At 40.6% G+C, this 18779-nt stretch overlaps 1 protein-coding gene across 3 annotated transcripts in view; it reads right to left on the reverse strand.

The window, feature by feature from the left end:
- The window catches only part of cc2d2a (coiled-coil and C2 domain containing 2A), a 187689-nt gene that overhangs the window by 13292 nt on the left and 155618 nt on the right, over positions 1 to 18779 (reverse strand). For all 3 annotated transcript variants that reach the window (XR_007262507.1, XM_048599381.1, XM_020517151.2), the window contains 6 exons: positions 13997 to 14093; positions 13806 to 13904; positions 10679 to 10855; positions 7139 to 7342; positions 4033 to 4122; positions 1775 to 1888 (listed from right to left, as the gene is read on the reverse strand). Coding sequence is in view for 2 of the 3 variants with exons in the window: in XM_048599381.1 (XP_048455338.1) it covers positions 1775 to 1888; positions 4033 to 4122; positions 7139 to 7342; positions 10679 to 10855; positions 13806 to 13904; positions 13997 to 14093 (781 nt within the window). In the remaining variant the exon portion in view is untranslated. The remainder of the gene's footprint in view (positions 1 to 1774; positions 1889 to 4032; positions 4123 to 7138; positions 7343 to 10678; positions 10856 to 13805; positions 13905 to 13996; positions 14094 to 18779) is intronic.

Here is an 18779-nt window from a genome sequence, read left to right on the forward strand (position 1 = left end):
CCACAAAAAGTTGACAAATCCAACCCTGCCAACTACTGCTCAACCAGATTATACTTGATCAAAGTGATGGAAGGAGTCATCCATAGTTCTAGCAAGCTACACTTACAAAGGGATAACCTGCTCACTGCCATTTAATTTGCACACTGGCAGGCCCACTCAGCTCCTGACCTCATTATAGTTAGGGTTTGAGCGTGGACGACAGAGCTGAATTCCAAAGATGAATTGAGAAAGACAGCTTTTGACGTCAATGCTGCATATAACTGATTGTGGCATCAATGAGCCCTAGGAAAACCAGAATCAATGGGAGTTGGAGAAAAATCTTCACTGTTTGGAGTTATACCGGTGCAAAGGAAGGTGGCTGTTGAAAATCAATCATCTCAGCTCCAGGACATCCCTGCAGGAGCTCCTCATTCTAGGTCCAACCATCTTCGGCTGCTTCATTTATGAACTTGTCTCCATCATAAGGTCAGAAATGGGGATGTTCATTGATGATTGCACAACGTTCAGTCCCAGTAACAACTCCTTAGATACTGAAGCAGTCTACGTCCAAATGCAGCAAGACCTGGACAATACTCAGGTTTGGGTTGAAAAGTGGCAAGTGACATTTGAACCACACAGTGCTAGCCAAAGGCCATCTCCAACAAGAAAGAATCTTACCATTGTCTCTTGGTGTTCAATGGCATTGCCATCACTGAACTCCCCACTTTGAATATGCTGGATATTACCATTAATGAGAAATTGAACTGGACTAGCTATAGAAATACTGCAGCTCTAAGCACAGGTCAGAGATGCGGAATTCTGTGAAGAGGAACTCACTTCCTAACTTCCCACCGTCTACAAGGCACAAGTTAGGCGTTTGATGGAATACTCCCCTCTTGCCTAGATGATTGAAGCTCCAAATACCCTCAAGAAGTCCAACACCATTTAGCACAAAACAGCCCACTTTATTGGCACCCCACCTAGGACGTTCAACATTCAATCCCTCCACCACTGTGTCAGTAATACCTATCATCTACGATATGCACTGATGGAACTCACCAGGGCTTCTTGTACCTTCCAAACCCATGATATCTACTACTTTCAAAGAAAATTTACAGTAGATGCATGGGAACACCATCACCTGCAAGTTCCCCATCAAGATGTGCACCAACCTGACTTGGAAATATATTGTCGCTCATTTGCTGTCTATGAGTGGAAATCCTGCAACTTCTTTCCTGACAGTGTTGTAGGTATCTCTGTAGCCCAAGGACTGCAGCAATTCAAGAAGGCAGCTCACAAACACCTTCTCTAGGGCAACTAGGGATGGTCATTAGATGCTGGCTTAGCCAACATTGCTTATATTCCACAAACCAATTATTAAAAAATAGATTCAGGCTGATTTTCATCTCAATCCTTGTTTCTGTAACTCTTGATACTTTTACTCAATGAAAGAACAAATGTCTCTCAGTTGTGGAATTTTCAACTGAGTGAGCCTCAACTGCTTCCAGATTAGTTACACAAAGACTTTACATAACAAACAGCTTCCTGCTATCAAACCTGAAAGATCTAGCTCTAATCTTAACATTGTGCCAATTGATCCGGACTTCCTTATTACAGAAAATTATTTCCGTCCATCTGACCCATTTTCTCTGATATTTTGATTAGATCATCCCTTACTATTTGATTATGAATGTATCACATAAAATCATAGAAATCGTCCCTTTACGAGAGGGGCTGACTAATTTCTCTGTGGAAACTCTGCAAAGATGGTAATCAAGAACATGCAATCTCTCACCTCAGGGATGGCAGTTCCTATCACCAGCCAAGCTTTCTTCCCCATTGCTAGGAAATAGTTACAGAGTAGAACTGCATGTTCCTCTTCATCACCTGCTAACAAGTTCAGGAATTGCTGTATTGAAAGAAACATGAAAAGAGAAATGCTGATTTCAAAAGAAATCTATATAATCACTATAGTAACCATAATCCCCAACATAAAGGACTTTGCAGCCGTACAATGTTTGTCAATGAAGGCCATATCTCTTCACAGATGCACGTGACTGATGTTTGACATATGTAAAATTAGCATTGGGGTTTAAAGTATAGAACAAGTACTTCTAGGTCAAAATAGAGGCAGCTGCAGAGTAAAAGTATTTTGTTGCTGTCCCGGTGAATGAAGTACAATTTAATTTTTCATTATGAGAAACGTAAATGCAAGTTTCATCCTGTCAGAGTGTTGTAACTCAGATAGCTAGACGAGGAAGGATAGAAATGGAACCTTCCCCTTCCTGCTGTGGCATGAGCAATAGCGAAAAAAGTGTGAAAACACAAGAACAAAAAAAAATCAGATCCTCAACAACAAGAAAAGTTTTCCCTAGTTTCCCTCCCCCAAGTCTTAAATGGTGACTTGATTTATATGCCATTTCCAATTCTCCTTTCCTTCCCAGCAAGTAGATGGTGCAAATTCCTGATGTGTAAATCAAAGCGGTGGCTCCAGCCCACCAAATGCTTGTCCCACTTATCACGCACAATAATATTCCTGCATAGTCTATAGCCAACATCCCTCTTGAACCTTCTTCCAGACAATATTGGCAAATCACTTGTCTCACAATGTCATCGTGACTGTTCACAGAACAACTCAGAAACTACTTCAGTTTACAATGGAGTTCAGAAAACCTTCTGACTGGTCACTTTGTATGGAAGGACAGACAGGTTTCTTGTGCAGTTACAAAAGACACTTTTATGTTCACTTGAACTTGTGAACCTGGTGTCTCTTAGCTTGCTTTCTTCAGGCTTACTCACTTCAGTTTTTACTTGTAGCCTCGCAGTCACTGTCTACTTCACATTGCTTTCTTGTCAGTCAGATAGGGGGTGTACATGTCACTCTATAACATCATGCTCCATCAAAGTTAGAACTGTAGCAAACATACTGCATGTGCTTCAAGCAAAACGCCATTTGGAAAAGTCAAAGGGGAGCAGTCCTTGGAAGGTTGATGGGGGACTACTGTTGGTCAGGAGCACAGTTAGAGTCAGTCAAGGGGCTTTCTTATTCTAGTCGTTAGGGTCAGTCTTGGTCAGTCAGGCACTTAGTTTGATCAGAGTTTGGTAACCCGTGTCCTTTGTAGTCTGGGGATTGAGCCGCGGTCAGTCTTGCAGGTCAAGTGCAAGAAGTCCAGGGATAACAAGGGCTGATCAGCCTGGGGAGCAGCCTATGGTTAGTCATGGTTGCCCAATCAAGTCAGTCTGGGGTTAGGCAGGTCATGGCTAATCCTGGGAGTGTGATTAATAATATTCAGGAAGCTTATCAAAGGGAAGGGCAGTCAAGGGACTGTTGTGACAAGTGGGCAAAAAGTGTGGAGGTGAGCCTCACTGGATCACTGAGGGCACAATCGAAGAGAGTAGGCTGGGATCTCACAGTGAATAGCAGAAGTCTGGGAGCTCTGGAAATTGGAAAAGGATCCAAACAAGTCATGTGAACTCTGGCCTTTGCAAGCGAAGGGTATACGTCCAACAAGGGTATAAGAAGCAATAGCATGAGAGCTCTGGGGTGAACTGGGGCTTTTAAAAGTTGTGTTATGGTGTCCCAATGGAAAAGTGGTGGTGGTGATGAGGGGGATTTTGGCTGGAAGATAATAAGGGCTTTAGGGATGGCACCACAAAAGGTAACAAAGGAGTGGGGGAAATTCATACAGGCAGAGCCAACAAGACATCCAAGGTTAGAACCTTGCCGTGTCAGAAAATATCTACATAATAAACTGTGAACACTGAAGGACAGTTGTAACATTATGTTTATGAAAAGAAGTTCTGTATGTACATCAGAATTTCAAAATCTATTGAAATAAATTTGTTGAAGGGCTGAAGTGAAGTGTGAAACTTCTTTGAAAGGCTGTCCAACACCAGTCACGCCAATGTCAGCATAACTCCAGCCTTAAAGCTATGGTCGTCCATATGTTATTTTCTCCAACAACTCAGTGTAACTTCTCATTATAATCAAAGAGGAAAAGCCAAGTACACAAAAATCGAGAAGGAGGGTAACAAAGATATCCAGCTACTTACATCTGAAGTGCACCATAAGTCACAAATTCCAGCAAAAGAAATACTGTCTGGAAGGAAGGGGATCAACGAAACATAACGAGCCACTAGCTCCTAAAACATGCAAGATCAAGAAACAGTTATTTCTTAACACGTATCAATACAACTGACACAAATGTCTTAGTTAGAGTAAATTAGTGTCATAATTGCATCTATAGTGGACATCAAACAACATACAACTGATGAAAATTTTATGTACACTTTATTAAACATAAATATTTTTATTTTGAAAATATGCCTCACAGTAATTTTCACTCTAAAAATTAAACTATTTTGGTGAAGTCAAAATGCATTTTAAAATGTGCACAAGTTTATCAAACATTCTTGTCATTACAACACATTATTAAACTAATGACTCTTTAAAAGTGTGAAGATGGTACACAATGGTGGAAACCAGTTTTCACCTTTTAATTACATTGATATTTTTTGGGGGTATTAATACATAAGGTACCTGGGTTTTGCTCTCATTTGTTCAAACTGCTCACCACTTCACTTTTATCCTGGAATGCACAGATTAACCTTTGCTTCTCTCTCCACTGTAAACTTGCCTTCTTAAACCCCACCAGCCTTGTCTCTCCAATGCTCCCTTCAAACAGAATGTGAGAAACTCCTGGACATTTTTGTCAACTAGATCAAGAAAACTCAACAATTTTGGCCAGCAAGACACACCTTCCTTTAGTGTTCCAAATGTCCAAACCCTGAACTTGCATCTTTCTTCAGTTTCTTTTCCATCTCCCACTATGTCCTCTCCAAGTTTTGTTTTTCCTCATATGAGACTTACATTGTGCTGCCTTGAGCCTATTCCCACTAAACTGCTTAGTGTCAAATTTCCACTTTTGGTTTGTTGTTTGCTGATACAGTTAATAGTTCTCCTCTTCAGATTTTGTCCCTCTTTCCTGTAAACGTGCTGTCAACATCCCTCTCTTCCATCCTTGCAAACTATAGCCTGTTTCTGACTTCCTCCCTTTCCTTTTTAAAGTTCATGAATATCCATGTTGCTGCCTTCCAAACTCTCTCATATCTTTTCTCAAACTCTGCATTTGAATGCCTCCAGTCAGTTTCTGCCACCTGCTGGGGTAGTGAAACGGTTCTTAACAGATTCACAAATGACATCTTCTGTGACTGTGACAAAACTGAACTATTTCTCTCCTTGCCCTCAATCATGCCTCTGATATGGTTGACCAATGTCTCTTCACTATCATCTGGAGATGGACTCTCAGCTGGTTCTATTCTTATTTAAGCAATCACAACCAGAATCGATAGCACTGTGGATCATCCTACACCACATGGACTACTGTGGTTCAAGAATACATCTGACTGCCATCTTAAGAACAATTTGAGTTGGGAAATAAATGCTGGCCCAGCCAGCAAAGACACATTCCCTGACTGAAGAAGAAAAGACAGAATATCACTTGCAATGGCTTCTCTTCCTGCTATTGCACCATTGCCTTTGGTATCCCACTGGTATCCCATCTTTAGTCCCTTCTAATTCTAACTTTATGCTGTCCTCTGGTGGTGTCATCTGGAGTTTCACATTTATTTTTCACACACTGATGGCACCCAGCTCCACTTCTTTAACACATCTCCTCCAGAACTATGATCAAAATGCAGAGCTGTCATTCAGTACTGGATTACTATGAACTTCTTTCAATTAAATATTGGGAAGACTGAGCCCTGCTCCCTAGCTACTGAAAACATCACGCTCTCTGGCCACTGAAAACATCGCGCTCTCTGGCCACAGTCTGAAACTATACTGGATTGTTCACACACCCAATACCACATTTGATCCCAAGATGAGTTTCTGACAATCTATTCACGTTATCACTGAGGTTGCCTACTTCCACAGCCACTGGGGCAACTGACTTTGCCTTGTCACTGGTCAGCTGTTGTTAAAACTCTCAACCATGTCTTATTATCTCCAAAATGGTCTATTCCAAATGTGGTCCTGGCTGGCCTCCCACATTCTACTCTCCATAAAACTGAAGTCATCCAAAACTCAGCTCTCTGTGTCTTAATTCGCAGCAAATCCTATTTATCTATCAAATCTGGTGTTTGCTGAGCTACGTGGCTCCTGGTCAAACAGCATGTTGATATTAAAATTCCCTTTCCTGATTTCATATTCCTTTATGGTGTCACCCTTCCCAATCTCTGGAATCACCTCCAATCACACAACCCTCTGAGGTGTCTATGCCCATCTAACTCTGGTGTTTGAGCATGGCTAGTATAAATGCTGCATTACTGCTCTAAGCTGTGGAAATTCGTCCCTATATGTCATTATCTTGCTATTAAACTCTGAGGATTCTGTGACTTTGAAAGTCTGTGCCTCAGAAGATGGCAGAGGCAGGGTTGTTGACGTTTTAAGGTGGAGGTTGATAGGTTTTTGTTAGACGATGGAATCAAAGGATATTGGTTAAGGGCAGGCGGCTGAAGATCACATGGGAATATAGATTTTGAAACACCAGCAGATCAGCTATGATCTTATTGAATGGTGATGCAGGGTTAAAGTGCTGAGTAATCTACTCCTCCTATTTCGTATGATCATACTGAAGGCCATGTCGTCTGACTAGGGAGTCAACAAAGAGGAACCACGATATTAAAAAAAATCATCAGCAAGTGAGAAGCTGTTATGAACATTTCATTTGTGAAAGAAAGTTGTTTAAATACAGAACCCTTTGCTGAGGACAGTGAAGGGAGAAACAACGGTAGTTGTTAAAGGAGGAGTTTAGATAAATATTTGGATAGGAGACAGATACAGGGTTATGTTGAAAGAACAGGACAGTAGGATTTGTCTTACGTGATTCGCGCAAATAAACTCTTACGAATTTTTTATGCATGATAATCATATGTGAACTGGATCAGTGAGGCAAAGGAGTTTTGGGGTCAATGTTACAAAACGCTTTGCATTCTGAAAGCTACTGGTAACTGGCCTGGATTCTCTGTCTATCCAACAACCTATTTTACAGCTGATTCATGAATATAAATTTGGATAAATAGTTGGGTAATGTTTGCAAATGATACAGAATGTATCAAATCTATTTTCATTTATAATTGTCATGTAAGAAGAACTCACCATTGTCGCCTCATAGTCATGAGGGAAGGCATCAAGAAGCTCCTGAGGTGGAGAAAGTGCTTTAATGAACCTTGTAACGAAAACCAGTTTGCCAGTGAGATCTGTGACCAAAGTGACACATCGACGATTTGGGAACTTCTGTTTTACTTCTTTCTGGAACTTTTCTGCTTTTTGAAGTAGTTTCTCATCCTCCTGAGTCTCAAGCTGAAAATCAAATGGAAATGTTAAGCGAGTATCAGGAAGCATTTATTTCTAACCCGTGATATGACACTGAACACTGGTATAAATCATCAAAATAAATCACAAGCAAATTATACAAAAATTTCACTCATCTGCAGACCAAGACATGTTATTTTTGCATAATTAAATAAAACAACTTTTTTAAGATGTGCAAGGTTCTAAGAGAGACTGAAGTTAAAATAATCTTAATCTGTTGTTAAATTATTGAAACTTTTAAAATTATTTGCTAGAATATTTTATTGTTTATATTACAAGCTCAAAGAATTAAACCTGCAAGGTGAGGGATAAGTTACCTTTTTCAGCATCTCAATCATCTACAAAGGAGCAGCAAAAATTAGAGAGAAAATAGAGACAGATATAAAGAGGAGATGAACAACTATATAGGTGTAGATAGAGAATACAGTTATGAAAGCTGAATAAATTAAAAATCTACAGAACTCCGAACAACATTTCTGAAGAAGGGTCCCGACCTGAAATGTCAGCTTTCCTGCTCCTCTGATGCTGCCTGGCCTGCTGTGCTCCTCCAGCTCCACACTGTGTTATTTCACAATGCAAATTGGTTTGTTTAGGTAAATAAAATATCTATATATTTCTCGGGAATTTTCCAATATTTTGCTCCCAGTGATGAGCCTTTGGACGTTTAAAGTAGAAAATACTAACAATCAACATTTGGTAACCATTAATTTTAATTGGCTAAAATATAAGTGAAGTAGGTGAACGTTGTTGCCATGTGTACCACAAGACTAAGCAGCCCATAATAATTTAAAGGAAAAATACTGCTGTTCTAACTCCATTGAGTATTCTTTTCTGTGCAAAATATTTAGTTCGGCATTTTCTGGCCCACTTTTGCTAAATATGACTGTTTCCTAAGGAGATGTCCATTCATTATGTAGTGTCACAATTCACCAAGGTTGTTGGGTAACTTAAAAATATTAATAACTAATTGGAGCGCAAATTCCCATAAATAATAATAAAATAAATGACCAGGTCACCTGTTTTTATGTTTAAGTTAAGAGATATATGTTGATGACAACACTGGGAGAAATCCTTTACACTACTTTGAGAAACACTGATGGATCTTTTACGTAAACCTGAGTAGGCAGATAGCACAGAGATAGTAGGAACTGCAGATGCTGGAGAATCCGAGACAACAAGGTGCAGGGCTGGATGAACACAGCAGGCCAAGCAGCATCATAGGAGCAGAGAGGCTGACGTTTCGGGCCTAGACCCTTCATCAGAAAAGATAGCAGATAGCACCTTGGTTTAACAGCTGAAGAACATTTATACGGCATTGATTCAATTACAAATGGAGCATTCTGGTCACTTACTCTTTCACTCATTCATGGGACATGGGCATCACAGGCTCAGCCATATTTATTGCCCATCCCTAATTATCCTGGAGCAGGTAGAGGTTTTCTTAAATTGCTCTGGTTCATTCGGTGAACCTACAGTGATGTTAGGAAGGATTTTGACACAGTGACAGTAAAGGAATGGAAATATGTTTCCAAGTCAGGATGGTGCATGGCTTGAAGGGAAACTTGCACGTGGCAGTGTTCTTATGGATTTGCTGCCCTTGTGTCTCACATCAGAAAGACAGCATCTGCACCAGTGAAACACTCCATCAGTAACCCCGTGAACTGGCAGATAGACTATCAGAGGAGGAGGTAGTTTTAATTCTCAACGGCAACAGTTTAAGAAATTACCTTATCACCATGCTTTCATGGGTAATGAGAGATGGGGAATAAATTTTGGTCTAACCAGTGATGCAAATAAATAAAAAGACAACCCACGTAAAATATTGAGACAATTGTTCAATACTGTCTATATTAGAAATAGTGGGAATCAGGGGAATCAACCTAATACATCTTTAAAACTACAAGTCTAACTTTTAGAAAAATACATTCTGTCAATTAGCACCTGGAAGAAAAAGGATATGCGTGTAGATGCATAATGTACATAGCAAATGAAAACTGCAGAAAATTACATTAGTTAAAGGATGTTGACATCATGGAGCCAAATCCATCACTAAATACAGTGGGAGTAATTTTAACATTGTGCTAGAGGTAAATGGGAAAAAAAGTGAATTTTCACCTGATTCACATCTTTGCAGCGACATCAATGGACATTAAAAATCAGGAGAGGTGTAAAATTGCCAATATGTTATCATCAGTATTATCCGGTCACATAACGTAAAAGCTATCCCTACTGAGTTAGGTATTATCATCCAGCATTAGAAATTTGTCACTGGTTAACATTTGCACAGAGGATACAATATGTAATTCCAAAATAAAGTTCTATGGTGGTCTTATGCACTCTGAAAATCGATATTTTTTTCATGTGACATTCTCCCGTGTGATGTTGGAGGTTTGATTATGTGTTCCCTCACGGAAAGCTGAAACTTATTCCAGATTAAAAAAAACATATTTAATTAGCCAACATAAATATCCTTTCTTTCTGACATTACACTGCTTAGTAAATTTCATTCTAACATTTAAGTACAAAACCTACTCTGCAGTACTGGAAATAACTTTCCACAATGCTAGCTGTGCAGTCAAAAGCTCCTGTTTCAGCTGTTTCTCCTGCTCTGCTCTTCTGTCAGCATTACATTCCTCAGACTCTGGTTCCACCAAGCACTGTAACTATTCCTAAAATCTGGGGAAAAGTTAATTCAATTAGACTCTCACTCAATAGCAGCTGAAGTACATCTCAGATGGATTCCTCAACTTTCCAACAAAGTCATTTAAACATGCAATTCCCTACCAGAAATAACAATGGGAGCAGAATGCATAATTTATGAAAGAGATGTGTATAATTATTTGAAAAATATTTAAACAGGAAATAACTAGGAGAAAGGGAACCCAGGGTTCCAACACCATGTCATGTCTGCATCTCAACACTTTTTTCGTATGCATATCACCTAATTAGGTCAGAGGGGAGCTTGGCACCAAATTAGTGGCCGAGAAGCAGGACCTGACTTTCGGGGTGATTCTCAAATGTAGACCATAACCATAACTGGTTCGCCTGTGGCCTTTCAGAATGGAGCAGGTGGGAGAGCAGACAGCAAGCAGTAGTCATAGTGAAATACTACAAAGCATACTACTTGACAGTATAAAATAATTCCATTCTTGAATTAAGCTGGCTTCTATTGAAAGCATGACACATAAATATTAATGATTTGGTTTGGTGAAACATTTCAGAATCCCATTGGGACAGATAAAAGGATCTGACATAGGTAGCTTGAAGTGAATTTTAGGAGGTATTTTCCATGAAAGCATTTTTAATATTGAGAATGTATATTACCTTTTCATTTACGGCTTCTCCAGGTACAAGACGAGGTTCAACAGTAATAAAGAGGGACAAATAAGAACCTTCACTTAAGCTTCGAACTGCCTCCCAACCCCTTTCACTTGATAGGTTGCGCTCTTTGCTGTAGCCCAGAAGAACTGGTGGTGTATTAATTCTGAAGGTACCATCAATCTATAAAACAGACAATTTAAAATGGTTTACTGTGAAACCAATTGCAAGTTCTGACAACGTTTCTCCATTGTAGTCAAATCTAAAACATAAAAATGTGTCAAGTTACAGAATTAGGTTGGTTCAAATTTAAAAAAATACTGGACTCTGAGCTGGGAGTGATTCAGTCTGTAGCAAGTTACACAGCAAGATCCAAAGTTGATGAATAAATAATAGGTAAATGACAATACACAAAACTTGTCCTGTCGCACACTTGACAACTTGATTTATGGAAGTGGCATTTCATTGACTGCTTCAGCACCAAAGTGCATTGTGATTACCAGTGCAAAAAGTAGTTATCTAAAAGCATAATTATCATTAATTACTGCAAACCAATTTTTTGGCACTAAAAATTAATCAGACGCGCAATATCCAAACTGAAACTCTCAGGACAGCGACAGTGTTGGATTTCAAATTTGTCTCAATTTTGGATTACCAATAAATTCCTTCAAACAGACAATCTCAAAGACAGAAAAATAACTGACTCCTGATCCTCTCCCCTGAAAGCAGTTGGGAATATTGCAGTTGTAAGTGCAGCAGTCTCAGGAATGGAGCAGGTAGTTTTATATCTGGAGAATAGGGAGGGCCAGATGGGGAGGCAGATCTTAAAACACAGAAATGGACTTAGGTCCTGTACACAACTCTTTCTGATTCCTTGCAGTGGGTTAAGCTAAGAACAGCTTCTGAATTCCCATATTTACTTTGCCTTGGGTGTGGCAACCAGACCTTGTGAGAGAAAAAATATCCAGTTTCCGCTTCCACGAAGCTGGGCTTTGCCAGGTATACAGCATGGAGTCTCAGTGAGTATAAATAAGTCAATGGAGATTTTCAAATGGCAAATTTAAAAAAAACCGTCAGTTTCTTAATCCAACTTTTGTTTTCTCTTTCTCTACCTGATTTGACAGAATTCACCCTGCTTAATTCATTTCCCCTTCTCAATTCTTTCACTTTTTGTCGTGTTCACACAGTTCTCTCAGGTATTGTCAATGTGTCATCACCAGCTCGTACTTGTCAATAACATTGTTGGTAAAAATGCTCTGAGCTACAGGAGAATGAATGATTGGAAAATATGGCCCCGTATAATTATAAATTAATTCTAAGCAACAAAACCATTCATCTCAGGCTTTGCAGACATCAAAAGAAAACAAAATCAAAACACTATTTCCAAAAATTACAATCACCCATAAAATAATTTACAAGTTTTTAATTGCCAGTTTTTATTTGCACCCTTCATGCTTCCTTGGAACTTATTGTTCAAATTTTACTGGAGATGGTTTAAAAGGGCTCACGACGATGATCCCTGGTATGGAGCTATTGTCTTATGAGCAAAGGCTAAACAGTATGGGACTCTACTCATTGGAATTTAGAAAAAGGAGAGGTGACCTGATTGAATCCGATCTGATCATACAGGATTCTTAAAGGGTTTGACAGTGTAAATGCTGAGATGATGTTTCCCCTTATCAGAGAGTCTAGGACCAGATGTTATAGCCTCAGAATTAAGTGGTGCCAATTTAAGACCAACATAGATAGATTCTTGACCTGTAGGGGTAACAACGGTTATGGGGAAAAGGCATGAAAGTGGGTGAGAGATGTGTCAGATAGCCATGATGCTAGTGAATGGGGAAGTAGGCTCAAGGGGTCGAATGGCCTACTCCTATTCCCATTTCTTTTGGTCTTTTCCTCTATGTCTCCCCAGCCTGGCTACTAGTTGTGCCCTTTCATTTGAATGTTATCGCTTTCTGAGCACCAGTAGACGTAACAGTTTTCTTTAAAATTACAAAGTTTTCAGAGAAGTTAGTCAGGTTCTGTAGGGATATGTCAGTCTTCAGTGAATGGACTCTGAATATGAATGCAAGGACACTATTTTGTCATACAGTTTGGTTAATGGGTGTATCTGGACAGGTGAACCCAGTTATGCTTCCCTCATATGAGGTGCCATTGTGGCTGTGAAAAAGGATCACAGTCTATGAAAATGATTCCTTACTACTTAGATATGCTTAAACAGCCTTACTTACTTATTGGAGAGCAGTATACCGACTTCAGGGTTACTGGATAGAGCTTTACATAATAAAGAAAGAACTGGATAGCATGCCTTTTGATAGATTATACCAGTTTGAGTGGGAAGAGCCACGTATCATTCATTTAATTAATACATAATTAAAAAGTCAGGGTGTTAGGCTGATATGAGACCATAAATGCCCTTCTAACTGCTGACTCTCTACATGCCTTCAAAAGAGAACTGGATGGGTACCTGGCTGACCATAAACTGCATCATCTCAAAGGCAAATGGATTAAGAGATAACTAGTTTTCTTTATTGGCCCTGGATTTTGTTTTTTCGTTTTGTCTTTATTCAGAAATTTCATGGCTGCAGACGGAAGCATCAAGTCTGAGTGCTCCAGAAGTGAAGGCTTCCACCGTCATAACTTGAAACTATCGCAAGAACTGAGAAGATTGAGTCCCACTACACTGCCATTCTTACCTGGTCTGGCCTACATGTGACTCCAGACCCAAAGCAATGCATTTGACTTTTAGCTACCCTCTGGGCAATTAGGGATGGGCAATATATACTGGCCTAGCTAGCTATACCCCCATCCCATGAATGAATAAATGCGGCCTTGACGTTAAAAGCAGTCATTTGCAGCTAACAGGTGCAAACAATAAATTCTGAAGGTCATAAACTACACGGCTATTAATTATGGAAAAAATAAACAAGCAAGCATAATCACTTCAAATTTGGCAAAGCAACTGCATGGTGATGTGGTGAAACTTGCAGACAACAAACTCAAATCATACGAAATACAAATGACATAGGCTAGCTTGTGGACACACATACTTCTCACATAAATTTACATTTTACCACGATGAAAATACTCTCCACTACAGACAAATATTTATATAAGCAAGCTTCCTTACCCTGGATTGGGAATAGATGGTAGTGAATGGGACCTGGACACCCCCTAGCCAGTGTCGCTCAACACGGGTATGAACATCATTTCCTCTTTCTCTATCATCCTAAAAACATAGAATTATATCTTTCAAGAGTTCAGATGATTATTTTACTGATTGGGTTGATTTTATTAAATAAAACAATCATTTAGGGTTACCTCGAGAACGTCATAAACAACTTCATCAAAGACATTGATGAACATGTCGTCAGTAACAGACTGTAGATTTGCTGTGCTGTAATCGCCACTTGGTGCTCTAAATCAAACAAAACAGGCACTAATTACTACTGTATTCACACATCAGCTCAGCTTTGCAGTTACAATTATTTAATAACTTTCACATTAAGAATTTGCAAATAATTCCACAGCAGAATGTTTTGTATCACTGAACAAAAATCATGCAGCACAAATCAGGAATATCCCATCTGTTGTGCTTGTGTCAGTTTTGAAAGGGCAATCACACACTCTTGCTCCTGCACCAATTGACCGAAAATCCTGTCTTTTTAATACAGACTGGAACGTCCTAAGTGCAAATAGTTAGGATGGAGCAGGTTTTGTCAGGTGTGCCCAGGAAGGATTTATGACTCAATATGTAGATAGGCTGACTAGAGGGGAGGCCATATTGGATTTGGTGCTTGGCAACGAACCAGGTCAAGTGTCAGATCTTTCGGTGAGAGAGCATTTCAGTGATAGTGATCACAACTCCCTGACTTTTACTACAGTCATGGAGAGGGATAGGAGCAGATGGTATGTGAAAGTATTTAATTGGGGGAGGGGGAATTACAATGCTATTAGGCAAGAACTGCGGAGTATAAACTGGGAACAGATGTTCTCAGGGAAATGCATGACAAAAATGTGGAGGTTGTTTAGGGAGCACTTGCTACAAGTACTGGATAGGTTTGTCCCACGCGGCAAGGAAAGGATGGTAGGGTGAAGGAACCCTGGATGACAAGACATGTGGGACATCTAGTCAAGGGGAAGAAGGAAGCTTACTTAAGGTTGAGGAAGCAAGGATCGGACAGGGCTCTAGAAGGCTACAAGATAGCGAGGAAGGAATTAAAGAATGGACATAGGAGAGCTAGAAAGGGGTATGAAAAAGCCTTGTGGGTAGGATTAAGGAAAATTCCAAGGCATTCTATACTTATGTGAGGAACAAGAGGATGGCCAGAGTGAGGGTAAAGCCAATCAGGGATATTGGAGGGAACATGTGCATGGAGTCGGAGGAGGTAGGGGAGGTCCTTAATGAATACTTTGCTTCAGTATTCACCTGTGAGAGGGATCTTGACGTTTGTGAGGACAGTGTGAAACAGGCTGATATGCTCGAACAGGTTGACGTTAGGAAGGAGGATGTGCTAGAAATTTTGAAAAACATGAGGATAGATAAGTCCTTTGGGCCAGACGGGATATACCCAAGGTTTCTACGGGAGGCAAGGGAAGAGATTGCTGTGCCTTTGGCGATGATCTTTGCATCCTCACTGTCCACTGGAGTAGTACCAGATGATTGGAGGGTGGCAAATGTTATTCCCCTGTTCAAGAAAGGGAATAAGGATAATCTTGGGAATTACAGACTAGTCAGTTTTACTTCTGTGGTGGGAAAATTATTGGAGAGGATACTTTTTATGATTATTTGGAAAAACACAGTTTGATTAGAAATAGTCAGCATGGCTTTGTGAGGGGCAGGTCATGCCTCAAAAGCCTTATTGAATTCTTTGAGGATGTGACAAAACACATTGATGAAGGTAGAGCAGTGGGTGTGGTGTATATGGATTTTAGCAAGGTATTTGACAAGGTTCCCCGTGGTAGGCTCATTCAGAAAGTAAGGAGGCATGGGATTCAGGGAAATTTGGCTGTCTGGATACAGAATTGGCTGTCCAATAGAAGACAGAGGGTGATAGTGGATGGAAAGTATTCAGCCTGGAGCTCGGTGGCCAGTGGTGTTCCGCAGGGATCTGTTCTGGGACCTCTGCTCTTTGTGATCTTTATAAATGACTTGGATGAGGAAGTGGAAGGATGGGTTAGTAAGTTTGCCGATGACATGAAGGTTGGTGGAGTTGTGGATAATGTGGAGGGCTGTTGTAGGTTGCAACGGGACATTGACGGGATGCAGAGCTGGGCAAAGAAGTTGTAGATGGAATTCAACCCAGAAAAGTGCGAAGTGATTCATTTTGGAAGGTCGAATTTGAATGCAGAATTTAGGGTTAATGGCAGGATTCTTGGCAGCGTGGAGGAACAGAGGGATCTTGCGGTCCACGTCCATAGATCCCTCAAAGTAGCTACCCAAGTTGATAGGGTTGTTAAGAAAGTGTATGGTGTGTTGGCTTTCATTGGCCGGGGAATTGAGTTTAATAGCGGCGAGGTTATGCTGCAGCTCTATAAAACCTGGTTAGACCACGCTTGGAATATTGTGTTCAGTTCTGGTCACCTCATTATAGGAAGGATGTGGAAGCTTTACAGAAAGTGCAGAGGAGATTTACCAGGATGCTGCCTGGACTGGAGGGCAGGTCTTATGAGGAAAGGTTGAGGGAGCAGGGCTTTTCTCATTGAACGAAGAAGGATTAGAGGTGACTTGATAGAGGTTTACAAGATGATGAGAGGCATAGATAGAGTGGATAGCCAGAGACTTTTTCCCAGGGCGGAAATGACTATTAAGAGGGGACATAATTTTAAGGCGATTGGAGGAAGTTATAGGGGAGATGTCAGAGGTAGGTTCTTCACACAGAGCGTGGTGGGTGCGTGGAATGCGCTGCTGGCAGTGGTAGTAGAGTCAGATACATTAGGGACATTTAAGCGACTCTTGGATAGGCACATGGATGATAGTAAAATGTTGGGTATGTAGAGTAGTTTGATCTTAGAGTAGGATAATAGGTCGGCACAACAAAGTGGGCTGAAGGGCCTGTACTGTTCTATATTCTAAGTACATGTCCGCTCAGTGCTGTCCCTAGGGGGAGCTAGGCCCAGGGTAAATCACACTGTGCACCCTCCACCTGCCATTCTCCTGCTCCTCCTCACCATCCCATGACTCTCGCTTTTCCTAACAGCCTGGGAACAAAGATCTTATGCATTATTTATGCTTAGCTGTCTTCAAGCTTAAAAACGAAACATTAGGTCACACTGTGCAGCTTTCAGCTATTCAAAGGTTACCCCATCCTCTCTTCTAGTCTCTCCCAGGTGCCTATGGTCACAACATAGGGTTGCCCATGGACCCAGGGACAGTTGCTCTAGCAACGTGCTGCCTGCACTGAATCACAAACCCTAAAGAAAGGCCCCAAAGAGAAAGTTGAAATGATTCATAAAATAACCAGAAAACACAGAAAACAAAAACATACCAAACTGAAATATGGTAATCACTAGATAACTTTTCTTTTTTGCACTCATGGGATGGGGGTGTTGCTTGCTGGGTCAGCATTTATTGCCTGTCCCTACCTGCCCTTGAGAAGCTGATGGTGAGCCGCCTTTTTGAACCGCTGCAGTTGACCAGCTGTAGGTTGGCCCACAATGCCCTTAGGGAGGGAATTCCAGGATTGCTGCTTAGTGACAGTGAAAGAACGGTGACATATTTCGGAGTCAGTGTGGTGAATGGCTTTGAGGGGAACTTGCAGGTGGTGGTGCTCCTATGTATCTGCTATTCTTGTCCTTCTAGATGGAAGTGGTCTTGGGTTTGGTAGGTACTGTCTGAAGAGCCTTGGTGAATTCCTGCAGTTCATCTTGTAGTAGTTTACACTGCTGCTACTGAGTGTCAGTGGTGGAGGGAGTGGATGTTTGTGCACATGTTGCTAATCAAGTGGGCTGCTTTGTCCTGGATGGTGTTAAGCTTCTTAAATGTTGTTGGAGCTTCACCCATCCATGCAAGTAGGGAATATTCCATCACAATCCTGACTGGTACCTTGGAGATAGTGGATAGGCTTTGCAGAGTCAGGAGGTGAGTTATTTGCTGCAGCATTCCTAGCCTCTGACCTGCACTTGTAGCCACCATATTGATATGGCGAGTCCAGGATATAGATAGTGGGGAATTTAGTGATGGTAACTCCATTGAATGTCAAGGGGTGGTTGTTAGATAGCCTCTTACTGGAGATGGTCATTGCCTGGCATTTTCATGGCACAAATGTTACATGTAGTTTATAGCCTCTAAAGTAGAAAAAGAAGCACTGATTTTACAGATGGTATCATGTGTTGTCACACATTTTTCACGCTTGTGAAATGGGTCCTGTACTGCAATGTCACAGTGGAATTTTTTTAAACAGTATAAAACATTGACAGAGAAGAACCAAAGAAACGTGAAACTGAAGTTAAAAACGTAAAACCAAAAGGGGCAATAACATTCATTGGTGGACTATTCAAAAATTGTTGATCAGATAACAATATCTGTGATTCAGCTCAGAAGTACTGGGAACTATAACGACTTCCACAGATGCACGCAATTATTTCTAAAGGTCAGAAGCCACAGGGCTATTAGTTACAAACAATAAACTTACATACGTAAGCATCTCAAATTTGCCAAAGCCATAATTGGCAATGTGTTGAAAGCTGCACAGAAGAAAATTAAATCTCATGAAATATAAATTGTGTAGGCTAGCTTGCAAGTACATGAAGTAATTGCATATACTTCCCACACAAATTAACATTTCACCAACTTAAAAGAATCACCAGCCTGATTCTCCCTCACTGCTAACCCTTGTTTGCACAATTGGACTATTTTTTTCCCTCGCTGTAGAGAATCGCATTTTCACCTCCCCATATTTTCCAAACTGATTTGGCATGCCCATAATCAGAACTTCCAACTCTTTCAAGATGGTGGCGAAGAAGGACTCCTGAGCTGGAGCTTGTCCACTCCGTCCATTGCTTCTCTTTTCTTTCCTTCTCTCTTTTCACATTTTTTTTCTTTTTACAACTTGTCCTTGGACAGGATCAGCGAAGTCCAGGTCGAAAGCCAGGCTGGACTTGG

This window comes from Rhincodon typus, chromosome 1, assembly GCF_021869965.1.
Source record: "Rhincodon typus isolate 14 chromosome 1, sRhiTyp1.1, whole genome shotgun sequence".
Lineage (NCBI taxonomy): Eukaryota > Metazoa > Chordata > Chondrichthyes > Orectolobiformes > Rhincodontidae > Rhincodon > Rhincodon typus.